This window comes from Thamnophis elegans, chromosome 16 (genome assembly GCF_009769535.1).
Source record: "Thamnophis elegans isolate rThaEle1 chromosome 16, rThaEle1.pri, whole genome shotgun sequence".
NCBI classification, from domain to species: Eukaryota; Metazoa; Chordata; class Lepidosauria; order Squamata; family Colubridae; genus Thamnophis; species Thamnophis elegans.
Genome location: NC_045556.1, coordinates 24,441,495 through 24,463,963, shown reverse-complemented (window position 1 = coordinate 24,463,963; position 22,469 = coordinate 24,441,495). Strand labels below are relative to the sequence as shown.

The 22,469-nt window shown below is 45.5% G+C and overlaps 1 protein-coding gene across 1 annotated transcript in view; it reads left to right on the top strand.

The window, feature by feature from the left end:
• The first annotated feature begins 1,105 nt into the window (after positions 1-1,105).
• RASGRF1 (Ras protein specific guanine nucleotide releasing factor 1) overlaps positions 1,106-22,469 on the top strand; it is a 47,971-nt gene continuing 26,607 nt past the window's right edge. The window contains 5 exon segments of the mRNA XM_032233552.1: positions 1,106-1,369; positions 10,075-10,087; positions 10,090-10,144; positions 10,146-10,178; positions 21,954-22,101. Of these exon segments, the coding sequence (XP_032089443.1) occupies positions 1,106-1,369; positions 10,075-10,087; positions 10,090-10,144; positions 10,146-10,178; positions 21,954-22,101 (513 nt within the window).

Below are 22,469 nucleotides of genomic sequence, written 5' to 3'. Positions count from 1 at the left end.
TCTCTCGGACCAGGACATTCGGCGTTTCCCAGGTTCTGCCAATGGGTCAGTCGTGAGGCTGCCTGCCTCTGCTTTGTCAGTGGCCATGCTAGAAAGTGGGGGCCCTAAAGCGGCTGCCTAGGAGGCCATGGAGACTTCTAAAAGAGGTTGGAGGGAGCCTGTATAGTTGAGTCAGATGTGAGTCTGGGAATTTGGCTGACTAAAATGGGAGTCGGGGATGGACTTTAGGAATGCAACTTTCTCAGAAGTGGCCTTGATGCCGGCGGGAAGGAAAGGACGCCGCTTTTCCCGTCCTGGGAGGCTGAACTGGAATGAGCTTAGCGGCTCTTCCTGCGGATCTTGTCTGACCCTTGGATAAGAGATCCGGACTCTTAGCCGCCCCGGCCCGGCATATGCACGGCTCTTTACTCCCCGGACCCTTCCTTTGACGCACGGGGCGCCCGCTGGGCTGGGACGGCCCGCCGGCCACGAGATGACCCAGGGCTTCGGGGGACCGAGGCGAGGATGGCAAACTTCCCCTACTGAGGGCATCGGCATTCCCGGCAGCCGCGGCTGATCGAAAAGTCCCGCCCCGCAAAAGGCGGGGAAGGGCAGGGTCCTCCCGACCGGCTTCTTGGCTTTGGGAGGCGCCAGAGGGAAGCTAAAAATAAACCTCGGCTCAGGCGCGCCGCCGCGGTTGCCAGGACGGGCTTCGTGCGCCGGCCCCGGTCGGGAGAGCGCCGGTCTCCGGTCTCCGGTCTGCTCGGCTGCCACCATCCCGCCCCGCCCGGGACCGCCGAGCCCCTCTGGCGGCGGCGCAGGCCGGGAGTCGGGAGGGCAGCGGCGGCGCTCCTTCTCCGCCGGGCTGGCCGGCGGGGCACGCGCAGCCTCCCGGCGCCGCGGCGCTGCCGCAGTTTGCCGCTGTCCGCGGTGCTGAGGGCTGGTCGGAGCGCGGCGGCGGTGCTGGCCGCGGTGCTGTCCGCCGCTCAGGTGCCCGCGCAGAGCCTGGCGGCGGCGGGCATGCAAGAGGCGGGCCGACGGCGCGAGGGGCTCCGGCCTGCTGGGGCTCCGCTGAGCCGAACGACGTTGCAGTTGCTGCGGCTGTGAGCTCCCCTGTGCCCACACTATGCAGAAAGCACTGCGCCTGAACGACGGGCACGCCGTCTACCTGGGGCTGCTGGCCAAGAAGGACGGGGCCCGACGGGGCTATCTCAGCAAGAGGAGCTCTGACAACACCAAATGGCACCCCAAGTGGTTCGCCCTCCTCCAGAACATGCTTTTCTACTTCGAGAACGACTCCAGTTCGCGGCCGGCTGGCCTCTACCTGTTGGAAGGGTGCCTGTGCGACAGAGCACCTTCACCCAAGCCCAAGGATGCACTGGAGAAGCAGGTGGGATGGGAGCATCTTGGCGGGGAGGGGGGCACACGGATGGAGAAGCAGAGAGAGGCTGGGAAACTCTGAGCCCAGGCAGCCTCTTTGGGGTCCTCCTCTGCATAGGGGCGACCATGTTGGAGATTCTCTCAGCAGCTGCCAGGTGCATTTGCCCCTCCCCCACCTCCTCTGCCTAATAAGCAGCATCAGAAGCTGGTCCTCCCCCCCCTTCAGCACCGCAGACTCCATGGGCGGGAGCTTCCCTTTCCACCCAGAAATAAATTACTGTAAATGAAACTGCATGTTCCTTTATAAAATTAAGTATCAACCTATCCAGTTAATTAGTCAGCATACTAAAATACAAGGCTCCAAGTGGAGGGTGTTGCAGGAGGAGAGCTCAGCTAGTATTTGTGATATAAAAATTAATGAAAGAAAGAGTCTAGTAACATCTTTTCAGATTAAAGCTTCAATGAAGCTTATGACTTTAATAAAATTGGTAATTGGAGAAAGGCACCAAACTCCTCTTGATTTTCTGGAGGGAGGAAAGGGGGAAATTGTGCTCATCTGCAGCCATTCACACTCACCTTCCTTCACATCAGCCTCCCTTGGGCCAGTTTCTGGCCCAAGTGGCCAGTTGCCAAACCACAGGGCAGGAGATGTCTAGGCCAGTGAGGTTCTCAAGAAAGCTCAGTGCTTTCTTGGCACCTTCTTCCTCAGGGGTACTTTGAGTAAACCAACTCAACTGTGAAGTCCTAGATCATCCTTGCTGCAGATTATTACAATGGATTACCTGTTACTCAGGATTTTTATGGACACAATAGTGTTCCACATCTTGGTTATTTAAAGCACTTTTCCTGTCTCAGTTCAATACCAAAATTTACTGTTACAGGATCTTATTCCAATCAGCCTTATTTCTGTTCCATGTATATGCACATGTTCTGGGGGACCATTTCTGAGTTTCATGATGGGTCATCATCTCAGTTCTGCTTAAGGAAAGCATTGTTTTTAAAAAATGGAAGTTTTAAAGAAAATATTGGACAACCCATTTTTCTGAAATGGTATAGGGTCTCCTGCTTGATAGGTAGGTTTGACTAGAAGACCTCTGAGGTCCCTTCCAACTTGTTATTCTGTTAAAAGCCAAAGAGCTCCTGCCAGCTGAATAGGCAGGAAGGACTCAGCAACCCCTGCCCCTCGTTTTCTTGCTGCAGAGGCAAACCAGATGCAGAGAGAAACACTCCAGGGACTTCTAATTCCCTGAAAATGCATTACAGTTTCTTTCTATCTCTTATTTCTTCAAAAAGCCTCCTTCTCACCTCATTTTGGCTCTTCTGATGTGGGTACCCTATCCATACATGCAGCCATGCATTTGTGTGCATGTCTCTGCCAATCTATTAGGTGGTAGCACCAGAGGGAGGGGCTGGGGGGCTGGGAGGGAGCTCTGTTCAATTGCCGGACACCCTGAGCTGTGTAGTCGTGCACCAAGAAGAAGGCTGGGAAGCTTGAAATAGCCTCATGGCTTGTCCAGTCTACATGATGGACTCATGAGACATTCCTGGAGTCAGAGCTTTGTTTTCCACTGTTTTCATTCCAGAAGCAGGAACACATTCAGATCTTTCATTGTATTTATTTGTACAATGACAATAAAGGCTATATATAGCACACATTTTGCCTCACAGTAGCCACCAACCAAATGGGGTTTCTGCAGCACCACAAAATTCAATCATTTCACTTCCACTCCCAGTTTGAAAGCAAAACCTCCAAACAGAAAAGGGGCTTTGCTTTCTCCTTGGTGGGAAGAATTGCAGGCTTTCAAAGGATCAGCAACACCAGGCAATCCACTGGCTGCTCAGAGCAGGGATTCTGCCTGAAGCCTCCTGGATGAAAGCCACCCAGCTTGCTGGGTTATGCCTGCCACTTTCAAATGTCTTCGAGGTGATTGTGGCTAACATCCCTTGGAATTTGCCTTAAATCCCAGACCCTGGAAGAGGAGTGGGCAGGCTTTGGCCTATCTGACCTCCTCAGGTGCTTCTGACCTTTCTCCCTAGGCTGGACAGTCCTTGTGGCTCCACTTAGTTTCCAGCTCCACTCTACTTTGCTGCCTCCCCTTTCTTTGCCTGCCAGATATTTTGCCCCTCTCGTCAGAGGAGGAAGGGGCCCTCTGAAATCCATACAATCAAGTGGGGGGGTGTTTCACCTGTCTATAGTGGTCTTTTTATTTGCAGAAGATTGGAAATTATATTTTTGTTGATGCAGATTAACATTTTATTTTTGCCAGCCATGTCATTATGATCAGTATAATTACATCTTTTTATGTGAACAATATTTGTCTCCTATTCCTGCACCTTTGATCTCTGTCTTCATCCATCAAGCTATTTGCAAATTTCCCAATAACATTCTACAGTAGTCTACAACTTATAATCATTCATTTGGTGACCATTTAAAGTTACAACATCAATTTAAAAAATAACTTACCATTTTTTTTACATTTATGACTGTTGCAGCATCCCCATGATCATATGATCAAAAGTTGGATGCTTGGCAACTGGCATGCATTCTCTAAAATTCTGGATCTTTCTGCTGTACTTGTGATTGTTTCTCCAGAACATGTCCTTTTCTATTCTGCTCCTTTGGCTGCCTTCCCTTTGTTCTCATTTGGATAGTCTGTACTTTTAGCATCTCCTTTTTAAATAATTTCTGTCCACCTTGTGCTCATCTTCTCATTTACATCTCATTGTTCCATATGGATAAAAACACACTTTCTTGGTAGATATACTTTCAAGATGAGTTTGATTTCCTTGGTTCCACACCCCACTATTACTGCTGCATCCATGGGCTTAGTAAGATTTCCTGATTGATCCATTAACAAGGGTAGTTGAAGTCGTGTGCTTTCTTCTACCTTCTGAAAGAGAAAGTGCCAGAAAATAGTAAGTTGGGGATTTCCTCAAAGGGCCATACTTGGCAGAGTTTGCCTGCTAACATACAGTATGTCAGGGCAGTTAAAGTCTCCCATCATTACCACTTCGTGTCTGGAAAGATCTTTGCTTTGGTAATCACTTCCATACTTTTTCCATAGTGAATTGTCAGCAAGAGTTAACATTTATAAGCACTGATTTTATTCACCATTCTGCATACTTTAAACAATGTACTCTCAACAGCACCAGCAAATGCTTTCCTGAAATGTACGGTAGATTTTATAGTTCAACTCCTCCTCTCTTTCTAAACTTCTTTTGAAGTTTCATCTTCCTTCTCAGTCATGAGAGCCATCCTACCAGCTCTCCAAATATGATCTCATTTTATCATATTTCCTATATGTGTGGATAATGCCATGAGTTGAGCGAATATTCTTGATTTTCATTGTGTAATACGAAGATATAGTTATATAATTATTCTGTCTCCTTTATTTCTGCAGGATACAAATCCCTTATTTCAAATTCTTCTGGAGTTTTATCTCCAATCTTAATAGGACAACCTTGGAAGTTTTGGATACTCCATCACTGGAAGTTTTCAAAAAGAGGCTGACAGGACATTGTCCAAAATGATATAGGGTCTCCTGCTTGAGTAGGGGGTTGTACTAGAAGATTTCCAAGGTCCTCCAGGCGTATGTTCTAGGATTCAGTATAAAAGCTTCTTTATTGCCATGCTTGGTGGAAAAGCTTCTTTGTTCCCTTGCCTATCCTTTCTCCCCAGCCCTCCACTCCTCCTCTTCCTCCTCTTTCTACAGCCCATAAGTATTTATCCAAGGTTTTAGTTGGAGTTGTACCTCAAAAGATGAAATTGAAAGTTATCCTGATTAGGATAGCCACACTTCACCACACATTTAACTACTCTTTGTGCCATGCAGCCTATCATTCAGGACAGTGGCTCCTGAAAACCAATCTCTCCATGTCCATAGCATTTGTCTAAGTGGTCGGTTTAACTGGCAGTTACCCTTGTCCTTTCCAGGCCTTGATGAATGAATGAGAAACCACCTGAAACTCCAGAATATGATTTCCTTCCAGAATCCACAATGGATTCTGCACAATGATGCAGTTATAGCTCTTATTGCCGTATCATCTGTCCCATACAGAATAGCAGAAAGAGAAAATTGACAGTTTGATAAATCTTGGAATTGTTCTGTCACAATGCTAATCTGGGCTCCTGAGAGACAAACTTGTTTCATGAGATGTTGGATTTATTGTCATCTCTCATTTTTATTCCACATTGAAGGGAATCAGCGACTTCCAAGTCTGTCTTTTTGCAGGATGAAGCTGGACTCCCTCTGCCCTTCAAAGGCCCACTCACCTGACTCCCTTTCTGGGGTCTCTTTCCTCAACTGAAGATTGAGAGCCTCTTTTTTGGGGGGTGAGAGTTGGAATTTGATTCTGAATTCCAAGGTACAAAATACTTTCTCCCTTTCTCATTTCTGGCTGTCCTTCTTGTCTCTTTCTTACAGGCACTCTCACACACACATCCCAGATACGCGCACACAGACACACATATCAGTTCCTGTTATTATACCTCTTTTCGTTCTTCCAGCATGTCTTTGCTCTCTATTATGACCTGACAGATGGTCACTCATTGTTCCCAGCTGTCCTCCTTCAGACACCAGAGCCTGCATTTGCTGCAAAAGTCTCCTTAGTTGTGCTTAGTGGTTGGATATGCACACCATCAGTCTTGCAAGTCTCCATGGAGAGTGTCCTCCCTCTATTTTCTCTTGGGCTGAAGAAATAAGGTTTTCTCAAGGCTATTCCTTCTCTAGGAATGCAAGAGGAACATCATTTCCTCCCTCTGGCTCTAGCTCATCTTCCCACAGCCCACCCACCCCCAAGGATCTATGCAGTATCCTGATGTATCCTCCAGTACAGGAACGACTGCTGGCCTGAAGTTTTACCAAGTAGGTAAGTGCTAGCTCCTGTGGATCCTTGCTTGAGAAGTGGTCCCCTATGCAAGCATGGAGATATTTGGAAGTGAGCAGAAACACGCAGTCCTTTGTAATGATCCACATTCCATCATTTTGGAAATCAGTTCTGATTTAAGATCAGAAAGAAGGGCAGATCTTTTGCAGGATAAGGCTCTGCACACATTGGCATAGATGCATGCTGTGATTTGCTTCCCTTCACATAATCAGCAGTACCATTGAGAAGAGCTATATTTAGATGAGAAAACCCTCATTTGCTGGCCTCATCCGCAATGTTTCCAGGGTGCTGCTGAAACTGTATCCAGCAGGATGCCCTTGAAGAAGGCAAGACAGGTGGGGGGGGGGAATAAAGGGGATTAGAAATTCCCCAGTGCAAAAGCCTGGCCAGAATCAGGCTGGCTGATCAGCTTCATGAGAGCCATTGCCATGACTTGGTACACTTTCAGATAGTTCTGCCATCCTTTGGCATAGCTCTACCCCTTGGTTACCCCCAAACTGCTCAGTGCTGTCTGATAGCAGGCAGGGTCGGTGAAACAGGCACCTAAAGCTTTGGCCTCCCTTGGGTTGATCTAGGCAGCACTTCTAGGCTCAGCAAAGGGAGCCACGACCTGCTCTTCCCTTTCTTGCACCTCCTTCCTCAGCACAGAACACAAAGACCTGGGAGGGAAAAGCAGAGACATATCAGGACCTGTAGGGGATCCAAGCATTATGGAAAGGAAAGTGGCCCTCAAGCCATTAATCAGGCAGAGTAAAGCCCAGGTAAATTAGGTGGAAATCCCACTCTGGGATGCCTTTGTGATGTCCGCAAGGCAAGAGCTGTGGGCTGTGCTCAGTTAGAACGTGGCATCATCCTTCCAAGCAGCCCCCTGACCTCTTTTGGCAAAGATGCCAAAACCCCTATTCTGTGTATTTAGGAGCTCAGGAACATGGGGTGAACAGTGCCAGGTGAGCAATGCCAGAGCAGCCACAGCATGGCAAGAGAGGCCCCTGTGCTCAACACCCAGCAGCCTTGACCACCGTGGAGTCCGGGGTCATCTCTGCTGTCAAGATCTCCTCCCAGGTTACATTTTGGGGTCTCCTCTGTAGAGTAGTGGAAGCAGAAGGGGGCAGCTAAGTGCTTCCTTACTTGTTTCCCCACTTAATCGATTGGATCTGTGGCCATGCAGAATATTCCGTTTCCTAGGAGACTGCAGAAAGGAGAGCAAATGAACTGCAAGAACTCTTTTGCTGGGCTAGAAGCTTCCCTGATGAAAATTAACACAACAAGAATAAATGCCAAAGAAAGCTAAAAATAGCCTGTCCTGAGTCTGCTCAGCTCTTCAACACGGCAGCCTGAAACAAACTGGGGCCTCCCCCTCCGTTTGGCTGAGACCGAACACTGGGGCTTATTCAACAGGCTGACACGTCCATGAAGTCTAGAATTAAAACAGTAATTAATATCCAATCAAAGCTATTTATTCAAAACTATCAAAGGCTCAGAGCATGCAGTAGACTCTCGTAATCATTTGGTATTCCGTGGCAGAACAGGGCAATAGCTCTTCAACTGCATTTTAGTGGCACTGGGCATTACCCAGTCATACATGGAAGTCTAAAAGGCGTCCCGGAGATCCAAAGCAGCCACCACTAAGTTCCCTTCCAGACCTTCCATTCTGTGTTCCCTGATGCCCAGGCAGGAACCCTCTGTGCGCCGCAGAGACTCCACGCCTCTCAGGGCAGCCTCTTCCGTGGTGCAAAAGCTCTTTAACATCAGGATATTCTGGCTTGGGCCACCACAATCTCTTTCCTTGTATTTTCTGGTCCTCTCACTGGGAACAGCTTTTGTGCTCCATCTGGGGTCCTTCGCATCAGATCCCTTCAGATACATCTCTGCCCGAAGTCCTCCATCCTGCAAGCGAGCCCTTCAGCCATTCCGCCTTCCAAATCCCTGCTCATCTTGGTTGCTTTAACTCAACCTGTGTCAGTTTTTCAGTAAAAATTCTCTATGGCCAATGTAGCCTGTGGAGAAAAATTATGACTTTCTCTTGATTGGCATGCCCTGCTTTTGTTGATGCAGCTCCGGATTGCTTTTGGCGGTTGGTTGTGCCGTTTTCCCAACTACATCAAACTGTTAGCTCATATTCAGCTTAGGATTCAGCAAGGCACAAGATCTTTTCTTTATATATTGTTGCCTACTGTGATTTCCCCTAACCTATCCCCAGAGCCCCACTTTTTTTCCATTTCCTGATGAGGGCTCTGAGCTAAAGGTGAGGGTGGGGATACGATTAGGAAGGCTTAGAAAATCATAAAAGCCACCTGGCACCTCAGGCTGAAAGCCTTCAGGATCCAAGGGATGGTATTGGAGGCTGCTTTGGGTTCAGAAGACCTGGCAGAGTGACAAACACTCCCAGCGCCTTCCTCGGGTACCCCTCTCCGCCTCAGAGCCAGGCAAAGGGCATGTTGCTGCTGGAAGAAACCCCGTCAGACTTTCTACCCTTTAGACTTCCAGGTGTTCACTGCCAGGCCTGGGCCCCAAAATGAGATCCAATGGAGCCTGATCCTTTCTTCGCTTACACCTAATGGACAGATCCTTCCACATCAAAGCTATAACCCTCTGTCCTGGTGGAGATATCCTGAGAGATTCTAAGGGATGGTTTCCTGAGCCTCCTCCTCCTCCCTACCCCATCTAGCTTGAGACTGTGGAATGTTCTGCCTCTGGTCTGGGAAGCTGCAGCCGAGAGTCCCCACTCTTTTCCCAGGGGCAGATGCCATCGCCTTCAGTGGTGATTGTTTTCTCACCTCCAAGGGCCACACGACTCCTCCTTAAGAGGAAAAGCAATTTGGTAGAAGCCATCATAATTTCAGAAGAGGCCTGGGTTCCTTTACCCCCAAAGCCAGGACAGGGCCTGGCTAGTCTAGAGAAGAGAAGGACCAGGGGAGACCGGATAGCGGGTTCCTAGATTTGAGGGGCTCGCGCAGAGATGAGGGGCTCAAGCTGTTCTCCAAAGCTCCTGAAGATGTTTTTTATAGCTTTATCCATTAATCTTAAAATAAAAAAATCTAGCCTCAATTGAATTTTTATTTTTAAAATCCTCTGTATCAAAATATGTATTTGAATTCAAATCTTTTAGCTTTTCTACATGGCATGATAAAATGTCCCTTCGTGTTTGCATTCCAAAACCTACATTTGAAGCCCCCTTTATACATCTACATCATTTCCTTGGCATTGTGTACTTACGATACATTATTTTATTAAAAATAAATTTTAAATCCTTTTAATTACATATTTTCCTATTCATCCGGCTGTATCTTTCAGATAATAATAATAATAAATGGGGATATCACTGCCAATAGCTCCCTTGGCAGATCAAAGATGACCTCGGAATGCCTGGTGGCTCCAGTTGAGGAGCTGGTGGGCCTGAGACCAAAGGCCAGTCTTGTATATTCCATTGAAACATTTTGAGTATGTTGATTTTAATGTTATGTTCTATACATTTTATTATTTTAAGCCATCTTGAGTTTTTATGAAGAAAACGATGGGGCAGTATAAACGTAATAATAGAGCTGCAGTGGCACAAGTGGTTAGAATGCACTACAGGAGGCGATCTCTGCTGACTGATGGCTGCCAGCAGTTTGGCAGTTCAATTTTCACCAGCTCAAGCTTGACTCAGCCTTTCATATTTCTGAGGTTGGTAAAATGAGGACCCAGATTGTTGGATACAATACGCTGACTCTGTATACTGCTTAGAGAGGGCTGTAAAAAAGCATTGTGAAGTAGTATATAAGTCTAAGTGCTATTGCTACTGCTAATAAATAAATAAGAATAAGACTGTTTCTCTTTATTTTATAGCATTATTTTACGGTTACTTCAATCATGAGAACCAGAAAACTCTGGAGCTGAGAACCGAGGATGCAAGGACGTGACGAATGGGTAGCAGCTATCAGTCATGCCAGGTAAGGTCCTCTGGAAGAAATGCCCCCCCCCAGGTGAGCCTGAGGGAGGGAGATAGCTGGAGGGAAAGGCTGCCTTGCTGTTTCCCGTTATCTGAGGGCTCCTGAATGGTCCGCAACTCAGTACCAGGCCTCGGCCAGGCCTTGGGTACCCCTGATTAGAGTGTCTTCTTGGGTTTTGGAGCTGGACTCTTGAGAAGGCCAGGCAGGCTTCCCCTTGGGAAGGGGAAGCAGGAGCTACCCTTGCCTTCTTCAGATACTGGAGTGACCCGGGCACAATCGGGAGATCTCCTCCAACTTCTCAAAGGGCAGACATCTGAATGGTGGGCAGCTTATTGGCAAGGAGAGCTGGATACAAATGCTTTAATCTTTTGTCAGGACTAGGCGGTTGCACTCAGCCTGTAAATGGCTGCTAAACTCTGGGATCCTGTGGGAGCCTCTGCCTGCCCATTGTGCCTGTGCGCTTCCACTTCAAAAATGCACAACAAAAGTGCAGAAGATTATTTTCAGAGATTTCCACATTTGTTCCTGTTTCCAAAAGCCATATTCATGGCTACAAATGCAGTGTTTAAAATTTCTTCCTCCATTGCTTCTTTGTATACCCTTTTAGCTATGAAGAATTGGGAAACTTAAAGCTTTGTGGCATGCATCTCACTTGATGTAAATGAGGGTCCTGGAAGTTGAAAAGAGACAGTCAAACCGATTTAGAAACAATTTAAAGAATTCAGGAAGGAAGATTCCATTTCTATACAAAGATTTCCCACTTTACCATCAGAAATAAAAACAACATAAAACATTGGTGCATTTTTCTTTGTCACAGGAGCTGTATGCTGCCTGGAATGGTGCAGGGTGTGGAGCAGTGGTGGGGTTCAGCCAGTTCTCACCACTTTGGGAGAGAACTGGTTGTTAACTTTCTGAGCAGTTTGGTGAACTGGTTGTTGGGAGAAATCATGAGGGCAGAGAAGCGGTTGTTAAATTACTTGAATCCCACCACTGATGTGGAGTTATTTTTTGTAGCTAATTCCCAGAAGTTTCCAAATTTGCAGGGGGGGGGGGTGGGACTGCTGTTTGGTCCTGATTGGAACTGAGTTTCCCCTCTGTCCTTGTATTGTGACCTTGGGCAGCTGTGAGTTGCTGCAATCAAAGATAAATCTCATCTTTGACATTGCATATTGATTTTATTGTCTTCCCTTAAATATGCTGTTTGTTTTCCTGGACTTTTAATTAACAATTAAAATAGAGAGAGAATAATGCCACTTCTGTCTCACAAAGAAAGTTTGCTACTGTGGAATCTTGACTATTACAATGAACAACTTGCCTCCTTCGACAAATATCCTGAAAATTCCTTTGACCTCAGATTAAAGTTGATCCTGCCCATGAAAAGTATATCTGCCTTAATCTCTTTTAAAATGTAAGAAAAAAGAATGTTCCTCCTAAAGTTCACCTTTTTCTGGAAAATTGTAATTATAAAAAGCAGCATCAAAGAACAGGACTGAAGCCAGATAAAATATTGTCTGGGAATAACTATTTACTTTAAATTTTGGGGCTAGTTAAATAGCTCCCCAGTGCAGCTGAAGGAGCCATCTGATGGTTTGGGCTGAACACGTTTTCTTTGAAAAATCCTGGAGAGCTGAGGAGGAGCCAGGCAACTGAAGGAGACTTCAAAATGGGGAAATCAGAGGAACCAGGGAGCTACAAATCAGGAAAGCTGCCCAGCTCACCATTTATGAACTGAACAGCATAGATCAATAAAAAGCAAAAAACATTCCAAATCAAGGAAAAATAATAAGGCAATATTGGCCTCCTCAGGCAGCCCAGGCTATTAATAGTCCCTATTTTGGCCATAGATTATTTCTGGCACCAGATGGTGTGTAAGTGCCATGCTCCCACCGGAAACTGGCTGTCCAGTGGGGGAACAGAGTGAGGCAGCACCTGGATAGACCTGCCGTCAGATCAACCCTCGAGGTTCAGTTTCTTAGTTCGCTGTAATGCAGCTTTAATCACTTCACTTTCTAGTGAGCTTGTGAATTGCGCTATACTGTGGTTTCCTTGGTTATGGTTAACTGAATAAGTCACATCCTGGCTGAATGCACACAACCACACAAAGTCAAGCCATTCCTGTACTGGCTTTGTGTGATGCATAAACCAGCCTTATTTGTGTCAGATTAGCTGAGCCAATCACCTCTGGGGCACATGCCTATTACCCAGGGACGTGCAGTCACTAGAGGCGGGGAGGCGTGGCCTCACCAGTCATGAGGAAAAGGAAAGAATTTTAAAGAATTTTTTAAAAAATAATTAAAGCCAAGGTAGTTGCTGCCAGATTCTAAGTCACAGTGGCTTGGAGTCTGCTTAGTGTTAACTATAGGAGGAGGCAAGAGAACTAAGGGCCTCCTTTGCATAAGGAATTTTTTGCCTTTTAAGAGTTAAGCAAGGGTTAAAAATCAAAAATTCATATGCAAAGGAGGCAGGTGATTCTCCCGCCTCCTGATCTGGGAAGCAGCGAATCATGCCTTGCACTTGAGCGATCTTGCGCAATCTAGCAGCAGGAGCCTTGCTTGTAAAATGCACCTGTATTGGAAAAGTTCCTGCTCCAAGCAAGTTCAACTCTCCACTTTGCATCGCGGGAGCCGCCAAGAGCAGAATCATCAGAAGACTTAGAGGTCTCTTATTTCAAAATCTCTCCCTTAAGAATGATTAAGTCTGCATTAAGGCCTTATTGTTATTATCTTCCCCGACATGGGAAATTAATCTGCATATGGAAGCCACTTGGGAATTTATGGCCAACAAACATGGTAAGCGAATATGGGGCTACTGAGAAGTAAAGCCTACAGACTTAACTGCTGGGCTAGCTGCAGGCCGGGGCAGCGGGTGGGCGGGCGGCGGCCTCGGCGGCGGCGGGGCATTTTGCATTGCGGGAGCCGCCAAGCGCCTTTGCTGCAGACCCGGCAGCAATCGTGGGAACTTCATCGGCCGCTGCTGCTGCTTCCTCCGCTGCTGCCGCTTTCCCCTCTGCCCTGGCCATGGCTTATGCCGCGTTCGGAGTGCTGCCCTTTCGGAAAGCCCTGCCGAAGCCCCAGCACTGTGTCCGCTATAGAGCGGGACGCATCCTGCCTGTATGACAGACACAGCGCCGGGGCTTTAAAGCCCTGCCGCTGTGTCCACCATACAGGCGGGACGCATCCTGTCTGTATGGCGGACACAGCGGCGGGGCTTCAGTGGGGCTTTTGGAAAGCTGCACCAAGTCTTTGGTGGGGCTTTCCTAAAGCCCCGGCGAAGCCCCGGTGCTGGCAGACATAGGGCGGTAGACATATGGTGGCTTTTGCACGCTTGCCTCACCAGCCATAAAGCTCACCGCACGTCACTGCTATTACCCCACAATAGTCATGTGCTTTGCTGAGCCTCAGCATCCTCAGTGACAGGAATCAGTGCCAAAATACCAAATAAAATTAATGTGACTTTGAATATTAAATCAGTAACAAGCATAATTAACATCCAGTTTGAAATGATGAAATACAGATACACCAAGAGGAAACTAGGCCAGAATCTATTCTGCATCCCCTTCTGTGATGTTGCTGCACAGTAGCCATGGAGGCAGAAGAAAAGAATCAAAAGGCATCACACAATGCAGCTCTGCATGCAGGAGGGCCAAGGTCCCAGCAGATGGAACCAAAGTGAAAAGTCCGATCAAGTAGATCAACCTCGGTGAAAGAAGTTGCCATCTGGACCTCGTCCCAATCTTTGTTTCTTGAGGTTTCACAGAACTTCCTGTTTGTTTTGTTCACCAGAAGGTTGAGCCTTGACATCAAAACCGCCAAAGAAGAGAGAAAATGGGAGAGAACCACAAGTTCCCCTGCAAGGCAACTAACCGGTTCCTCCTTCTTGAAGCCAAATCAATGATTTATTTCAATCAAACTAGACCTGGGAAAGACCTTGGAGGGCCTCTAGTCCAACCTCCTGCTCAAGCAGGAGACCTTACCACTTCAGATAGATGGCTGTCCAGTCTCTTCTAAAAACCTCCAGTGATGAAGCACCCACAATTTCTGAAGGCAAACTTCTGTTCACATGGTTAATTGTCCTCACTGTTAGGAAGTTTCTCCTTAATTCCAGGTTGCTTCTCTCTCTGGTTAGTTTCCATCCATTGTCTCTTGTCCTGCCCTCTGGTGCTTTGGAAAATAAATTGCTCCCCTCTTCTTTGAGGCAGCCCCTCAGATACCCTGGAATACTGCTATCATGTCACCCCATCATCCTTCTTTTCTCTAGACTGGCCGTACCCAATTCCTACAACTATTCTTCATATGTTTTTGTCTCCAGGCTCTTCATTATTTTAGTTGCTCTTCTTTGCACTTTTCCCAAATTCTCAACATCTGGATGCAGTATTCCAGGTGTGGTCTTATTAAGGCTTTATAAAGCAGTATTTGTTCTCACCAAGGCTTCCCAAGAATATGAAGCAAATTCCTGGTCCTGGCAAAAAACCCTTTTATTAATTGACTGTGAATTCTGCTCATTCATATACAACAAAATCTTTCAAGGAAGGATTTATAGTCACAGACCTTATCTGGCGTAGAGAGCTGCCAGGCCGATATCTGCAAAACTTGGCAAGGAGTTTTGCAGAGTCATAGGCCAATTGTCTCCTGCAAACTCCACTCCCCTTTCGCTCCTCTTTTTACTTCCTCTGGGAGGGGCCATTCATCATCCACCTCTGGCCTTACTCCCAAGTTGACCCCTGTTCTTTAGCTGTTCCCTTCTTCTGGCAAATCTGCACATGAGCACACTGGGAACAGGCTCCAGCTGTTCATCTGCCTCACTGACATCTGACTCTGAAAGCAGCTGATAACTGTCAGATGGACAGCTCTGGCCTCCTGTCTACCTCTGACTCAGAGCCCTCATCCGAGCCTTCCCCAGACTCCAGGACTGGCCCATGTTCCTCCCCAAACTCCTCACTGTCCAAATCTGCTGCCAGCTCTACTGGCTGCTGGTGGGCCACAACAGTACTAATGCTTCACATGATTTGATTCTATGCCTCTATTTATACAACCCAGGATTGTATTAGCTTTTTGGGCTGCCGCCGCACACTGATAACTCATGTTTAAGTGATCATCCACCAGGACTCAAAGGTCTCTTTCACAGTTACAGTTCTGAGCCAGGTTTCGCCCAATCTGTACTTGTACCTTTGGTTTTCTGGCTAGGTGTAAAACCTTGATTTTCTCCACATTAAATTTCATGTTGTTGGATAGAGCCCATTGTTTACGTCCAGTGGTGGGTTTCAAAAATTGTTCGAACCTACTCTGTGGGTTGTGGCCTCCTTTGTGGGAGTGGCTTGCCGCCCATGTGACCAGATGGTAGTGGCTTGCCGCCATGTGACCGGATAGAAAGATGCCGACGACACTTGTCAGAACCACCTTAAATTACCTCACACACAGCACTGGCATGCATAAGCATATGATGTAAACTTGTTTTTAAAAGGCATCTTTGGTTTGCGTTTAAAACAACCTTCAACACACACAATGTTCTGATTGTACCACAAACGCAGTAGTCATCCTTACCTTTCACAGAGGCACTGCGTTTATAAATATGAGCATGATAGTGTAGAATAATCATATCAAAGGACAGTGGTTGGTTTCAAAAAATTTGGAACCTCTTCTGTAGGTGTGGCCTGCTTTTCCGGGTCCACTGGTGGAACCTCTTCTAACCGGTTCGGTAGATTTGATGAACCGGTTCTACCGAATAGGTGCGAACTGGTAGGAACCCACCTCTGTTTACATCTGTCAAGACTTTTTTGGATCTCGAGCTTGTCTTCTGGGGTGTTGGCTATTTCTGCAGTGTCATCTGCAAATTTGATGTGTTTCCCTTCTATTCCCTCATCCAAATGATTTATGAAGAATATTGGGCCTAAGACAGAACCTTGTGGTACCCTACTGCTTACTTCCCTCCATGTAGTTGTAGTACCATTAAGGATACTCATTGAGTACAGTGTGTCAGCCAATTACAATCCATCTGGTGGTGATGCTGTCTATCCACATTTTTCTAGCTTACCAGAAGTAGGTATGGTCTACTTTGTCGAATGCTTTGTGCAAGTCTAAGTATACTATGTCCACAGCATTTTGTTTAAGTCACTTTGTCAAAAAATGAAATAAGATTGGTTTGGCATGATCTGTTTTTAACAAACCTATGCTGCCTATTAGTTATAACTTTATTTGTTTCTAGATGTTTATAGATTTGTTTTTTAATGGGTTTTTCCAGTATCTTCTCAGGTATTGATGTCAGACTGATATGTCTGTAGTTTCCTGAGTCCGTTTTCCCCCCCTTTTTTGAAGATGGGAATCACATCAGCTCTTTTCTTGCTCTGGTAGTCCCCACTACTGCAGGATTTTTGAAAGATTTGGTACAGTGGTTCTGAGATAACATTTGCTAGCTCCTTCAAAACTCTGGAATGTAATCCATCAGGTCCCAGTGATTTATATTCATCAAGATCAGACAGGCATTCTCTTACCATTTTCTTGCTGATTTTAATTTTTATTTCTAGTTATTTGGTACGTTGGACTATAATTTCTTTTTGCCTAAAGACTGATGCAAAAAATGAGTTAAGCAGCTCTTCTTTCTCTCTTCTGCCTGTTACTTACTTGCCATCCTTCTCTTTGCGTGGACTTACTGTTTCCTGACTTTTTTTCTTGTTATTATATGTTAAAAGACAACATTATTATTATTTTGACTTTTGTTGTAAGTCTTTGTTAATTCAGAGCCTTTGCTTTCCTGACTTCATCTTTGCAGGTTCAGGCTATCTGCTGATATTCTGCCTTAGTTATGTGCTCCTCTTTCCATTTTTGTATTTATCCTTTCTGTCTTTTCAGAAAGAGAGATGTTTGTACATGGAACCATGTTTGTTTCTTCTTGGATTTCATTTTTATTTTTCAGTGGTATTGTGCTGGACTGGGCTTTTATGATCATATTTTTCAGAGTTCCCCATGCTATTAGAGTTGTTTTCCCTTTTGGGATTTTTATCCTAGATGTTAATCTCAGAGAATCACAAAAATGCAGGAGCTGCGAAGGGCCACTGAGCCCAAGAAATCCCTGGCCAACCTCTGCTTGAATAATCCAATGGAGGGCTGTACATCACTGGGGGGGGGACGACACATTCTGCTGAACTGTGCCTCTCATCTCCCCTTCGTCCCCTGCAGAGTCCTTAGGATCCCTGCATTTCCTTCTTCTCTGAAGTTGTGCAGCCAAATACAGCTCCCACTTTTCCCTGGAAAGGAATGTGAAAATAGACCAATTTTCCTGGAAAGGGAGGATCTTTGTTTTCTATTTGCATGTAGTATAAAGCAGAATTATTCCTCTGCATGTCCATGACTGTACATCTATATGGGGGAGGTGTGTGTGTGTGTGTGTGCGCACACACACACACACACACACGTGCAGTACAGGCTGCACAAACTACACTTTATGGTGTCTCTGCAAACTCTTGGAAGTTGCCTTTAGTCAGACTGTGAATATAACCTGGTGAGGATTAGAGTAAGGCAAGCTGAATTTTCCAAAAAGCCACCAAAACCTGGCTGTTCCGACAGGCCTGGGGTTGCTGATCTATAAATCAGGTCCAACCCCCAGCTAAGCCAAATGTATGTTGTGTTTTTAAACTGTTTTTGTTTTTGTTTCTCTCCTCTATTTGTAATTTTATTTTATTTCGTATTTGTAAGCCGCCCGGAGTCCTCCGGGATTGGGCGGCATATAAGATCATTAAATTACGAATTATGAATTACAGATTAAGGGTTCTTTGTAGCATCAAGTTTAAACCCCTGTTAAGTTGTAGGACCCAAATTAAGCAGAAAATGGTCCAGTTTTTTCTTAGATAACTTCAGGAAAAGATGAGCCCACCTCTTCTTGGCTCATTGATTCCACTAAATTAAGAGATTGTTGGAAACATCCCATTGGAACCGACTATATGCAATATAAATACATTTTTCTGTGTTGAACAGTCTGAGTCAATGAAGAAGTGGAGTTAACCTTCTGACCAGAGACATCTTTTGGATATTGGAGAGTATTATCATAAGCCCATTTGGGCTTTTATATGGACCCAGCTCCTTCAGGTTTTCTTCTGAAGATTTCACCCCTGATTATCACCATTGCCTTTCATGGAAGAAATTTCAGTGAGTCCTTCTCATAGTGTGGCGCCCTAATTGGGGTTTGTCCAAAGCAAAATGATTTAGAAACTGCACTTCCTCTGGAAGTGTACATTGTGTTTGCCTTTTTAGCGGTCTTATCCCATTGCTGCTTCCTTCTCTTTTCCAATCACTATGATTCAAGGGTGTTTTTCACAAGAGCTGCTAGTAAGCCATGGCTGCTTCTTATCCTTCTTCATCTGAGTTTTGCTTCTCAGATGAAGAATTTTGAACTTGGCTTTGTTACATCTCATTTTGTTGTTTCCGTCCAATTTCTCCAACTCCTCAAGGTCAGTTTGAATTTTATTTGTTTTCCAAAATATTTGCACCCAATTTTCTGTTACCTTCAACGGCTTCATCCCGGTGCTTAATAAAAATGCTGATACTTGATACCTCTTCTGTTTAATGAAGAAATGTTAATCACGTTTCCATAAATTCTAATTTTATCCAGACCCATTTAATAATTTGTTGATCAAAATATTGTGGATTAGCAGTAGACATAATAACATACGATAGTCTACTAATTAATCCTTTGACTTTCTGTTCTGAGATGTGGGATCTAGTTCTCCAGAACTCCTTTTTGAAATTATGGCTGGCGTTTGTTCACCTCCAGTTGTCTGGCACCTCAACCATTTCCCAGAATTTCTCAAAGATTCAGTCAAACACTAATTCCCAGGAATTTCTTAGGAAGAAATTAATTTCCTCCTCCTAAACAAATATATAAAATTCAAAAGAAGTAGTTTTTCCACCAGCTTGTTATCAGTCTCATGCTTCATCTTGCTTTTCACAGTTACAGTTTACAGACAAATTCTTTCCTGTTAGGAAGATTAAATCAAAATAGGAGTTCAGTAAAAGTAAAGATAAAGGTTTCCCCATTTCAGACTCTATGGGGTGGTGCTCATTTCCGTTTCTTAGCCAGGGGAGCCAGCATTGTCTGAAGACCCTTCTGTGGTCATGTGGCTGGCATGTGGCTGGGGCCCATGGAATGCTGTTACCGTCCCACAGAAGTGGTACCTATTTATCTACTTGTATTTGCATGCTTTTGAACTGCTAGGTGGGCAGGAGTTGGGACAAAGAACAGGAACTCACCCCATCTCACAGTACTCGGGTCTCGAACCCTGGCTGTCAGTTGACAAGCTCAGCTTCGTTAATCGCTGAGCCATCACACCTTGGATAGGAGTAAAGTATTTCTCCTTTTCCCCTTACCTGCTATCATTTTTCTATCATATAGTTCTTGTCAGCCTCTGCTTTGCTGCTGCTTCGGCTGCCATTGAAATGGGGAGGGGGGCATGGTATTTGGGAGGGGAATCATTGATGTGCTGGAGGAAGTTTCTAGATGCTGAACTGACCACCTTACTGAGCATGTGGAGGAGGGGTGTTTCCTGCCAAGGCCAATGGTCCAGCATTCCATCCTGGTGATGCCTTTTGAAGTTATCTCACACCTGACATTTGGGGGAATATATGATTGGACTGTGCACAGGGATGCCAAGGGGAGGGGAATGAATTATACATTATATTATTAGCTTTCGCGCCTAATTAACCAGACTCAGCTTAGCTTTGCAACTGTTCATTTATAATTAGTAAAAGTACACTTGATTTCAATACAAATGGAGTCCAGTGGTTTTCTTTCCTGATTACTGAATGAAGTGATGCTGACAGTTCTTTCTTCTGATTATATCTTAAAAAGAACTTTTCCCATCATTTCATTCTGAGCTTTCACAATCTCTCCACTTTTTGACTGTCTGAATTTTCTGTTCCTTGGCAATTTCTGGAAAGCCTGATATGCTAATAGATTTGGTCTGCCTCTGTTTGTCTCTATTCCAAGTCGTAGCAATGGTCCAGCAAGCATCAGGCTCTTGTCTCCTGGCAGGGCAAAGCTACTTCCTTTCTGTCCTTCAGGGATCCATTCTTTGCTCTCTTGTTTAGCAGTTCAATGCCTATTTCCTCCATTCTTTCATCTAATAAATCTTCTGCTCTGAGCTTAAGGATGATCGCCCATTGCTCCAATCCCCCATTTTTCTTCAACTACTGCCATCAGCAAGGCTCCCAAATCAGATGCCTCAAAGGAGCAGAGCTTGTGGCCAATAGCAGAACAGTGTGTACAATGGTACAACAATTTTTGTAGAATGATAAGTTATTGTTCACGCTGTCGATACTGCTACAATTTTATACATGCTTCAAAATATGCCAGAATATGCCTAGATTAACTAAGAATATATTATCACTTGAAAGTAGTGGGTCAGGGGTCCATCCTGGAAACCTGCCAGTTAATTGCATGGGTCTCTCAGTTTTCCTCCATTTCTGCTTGCTGGATTATCATGGTTTGCAGCGGCATCTGCTTATTTACTGTGCCATTCTGCTCTTAGGACACATTTTGCAAACAGCATCTACTTTAGAATGACTTGTTCACCTCATCTAGCTGAGCAATGGCTCAAAATATTCAGCTTTTCTGGTTGTTCCTCTCTTCCTCCGCTTGTTGCTCTCCCCATCAGAGCTTTCTGACTGTAATAATCTATAAGCAGCCCACAGGCAGATTGTCTTGGACAACTGGAACGTAGCTGGACCACACCTGTGCTCAGCCTCTAGGTGTTATGAAAGAGAAATGTAGTAGAGCACAAAGGGTCACCTGCACCTTCAGATCCCTGTGGGGCTTCAGTAATGACTGCAATTCTTGAATGATAATTAACATATAAAGCTGCCTTATACTGAGGCTCACCGCTATCCCCCCTCCCTCTCTTTCCCTGATCTCTGAGATCCTTTTAACAAGGCTTTCCCCTTCCTTGTGATGAGGTTGAGAAAATAGTTGTATATTGGATGAGAAATTCCAGAGGAACACTGGCTGGTGGCAGCAAGTTCTCGGCCACAGCAGAAGCCGCTCCTGATGTGTATCCCAGATGGGCCAGACCAGCTGGCCTCCCTTAGCCCAAAGGCCTTTGAAACAAAACACCAGAAATGTCATTATTCCAGACCAGCCCTTCCCTCCTAGCCCAGCATTGCTGACCCAAGCAGGTCTCAGGCTTGTCTAGACAGACTTGCAGGAGAAAAATGGGACCCCAACAGAGGACCTTCACTCTGGGGGTGGTTGATGGATCAGAAGTGGACTCCATATACATATAAATGTATTGCTTTTAACCTTGTAAGATGCCCCAACTAACTTTGAGGTGAGATGGGCAGCAATGAAATGTAATAAATTAATATACATAAATAAACAAATAAATAAATAAATAATGTTCCTGCTTGATAGTTACCTCTAAGAATCACGTATCGAAGACTGTGCCAAAGAAAGGCTAAAGAGCCATTCAGCAGAGTTACTTTCATTTGGATTCCTGCAGAAAACAGGGGTCTGCATACGATGGCCTCAAAAGCTGCTTTCAATCCAATTGTCCCAACATTCTATGATTCCATAAAACTTCTTAGTGGCATCAGTTCATCAGTAAAGATGCTGGAAGTGAACTAGCACATTGAAAATAATTTGCTTTGCAGGAACAAGCTGACCCCAGGAGCCCACTGTTGCTGTGCAGTGAGGCTGGGGGCATCATGAATACCAGGCCTGAAGGGGTTTCAGAGCTGGCAGGAAGGAGAGCAACTTTTAATAGCTCCTCTATCTCTGCTGTCTCTGTTACAGTTATGGGACTCTTGCCACAGAGCACGAAGGCTTAATGCAGAAGTACCTCCATTTACTTCAGATTGTGGAGACCGAAAAAACAGTTGCCAAGCAACTCAGGCAACAAATTGAAGATGGAGAAATAGAGACAGAGCGCCTGAAATCAGAGGTATGGAGCCCAGCTTCAAAATGTGCGACCAGCCGCTTGAAGTGCCAGGGAATTGGGTACTTTGCTATTTTGGGCACCATTCCGTCATCCCTCCTGCTTCACGTGCAGGAAGGAGCCTTGGCCAAACTCCTGCCATCACGTGGGTTCCTGATGCAGATGATGCAAATGGAGAGCAGATTCTGAACAGGCACCTCGGGAGGCATTTAGAGGATCACTGGACTCCATGACGTGGGCATGCAGGTCACTTCCTGGGTTTAAAGCCATTGTGGCCCAATTGGCTTTGATTAAAAAGACCCTCTCGCTGGAGCTCCTGAGTGGTACTGTGGATAGCAAAAACACTGCAGTATTTGTCTAGAAGAGAAGAGAGT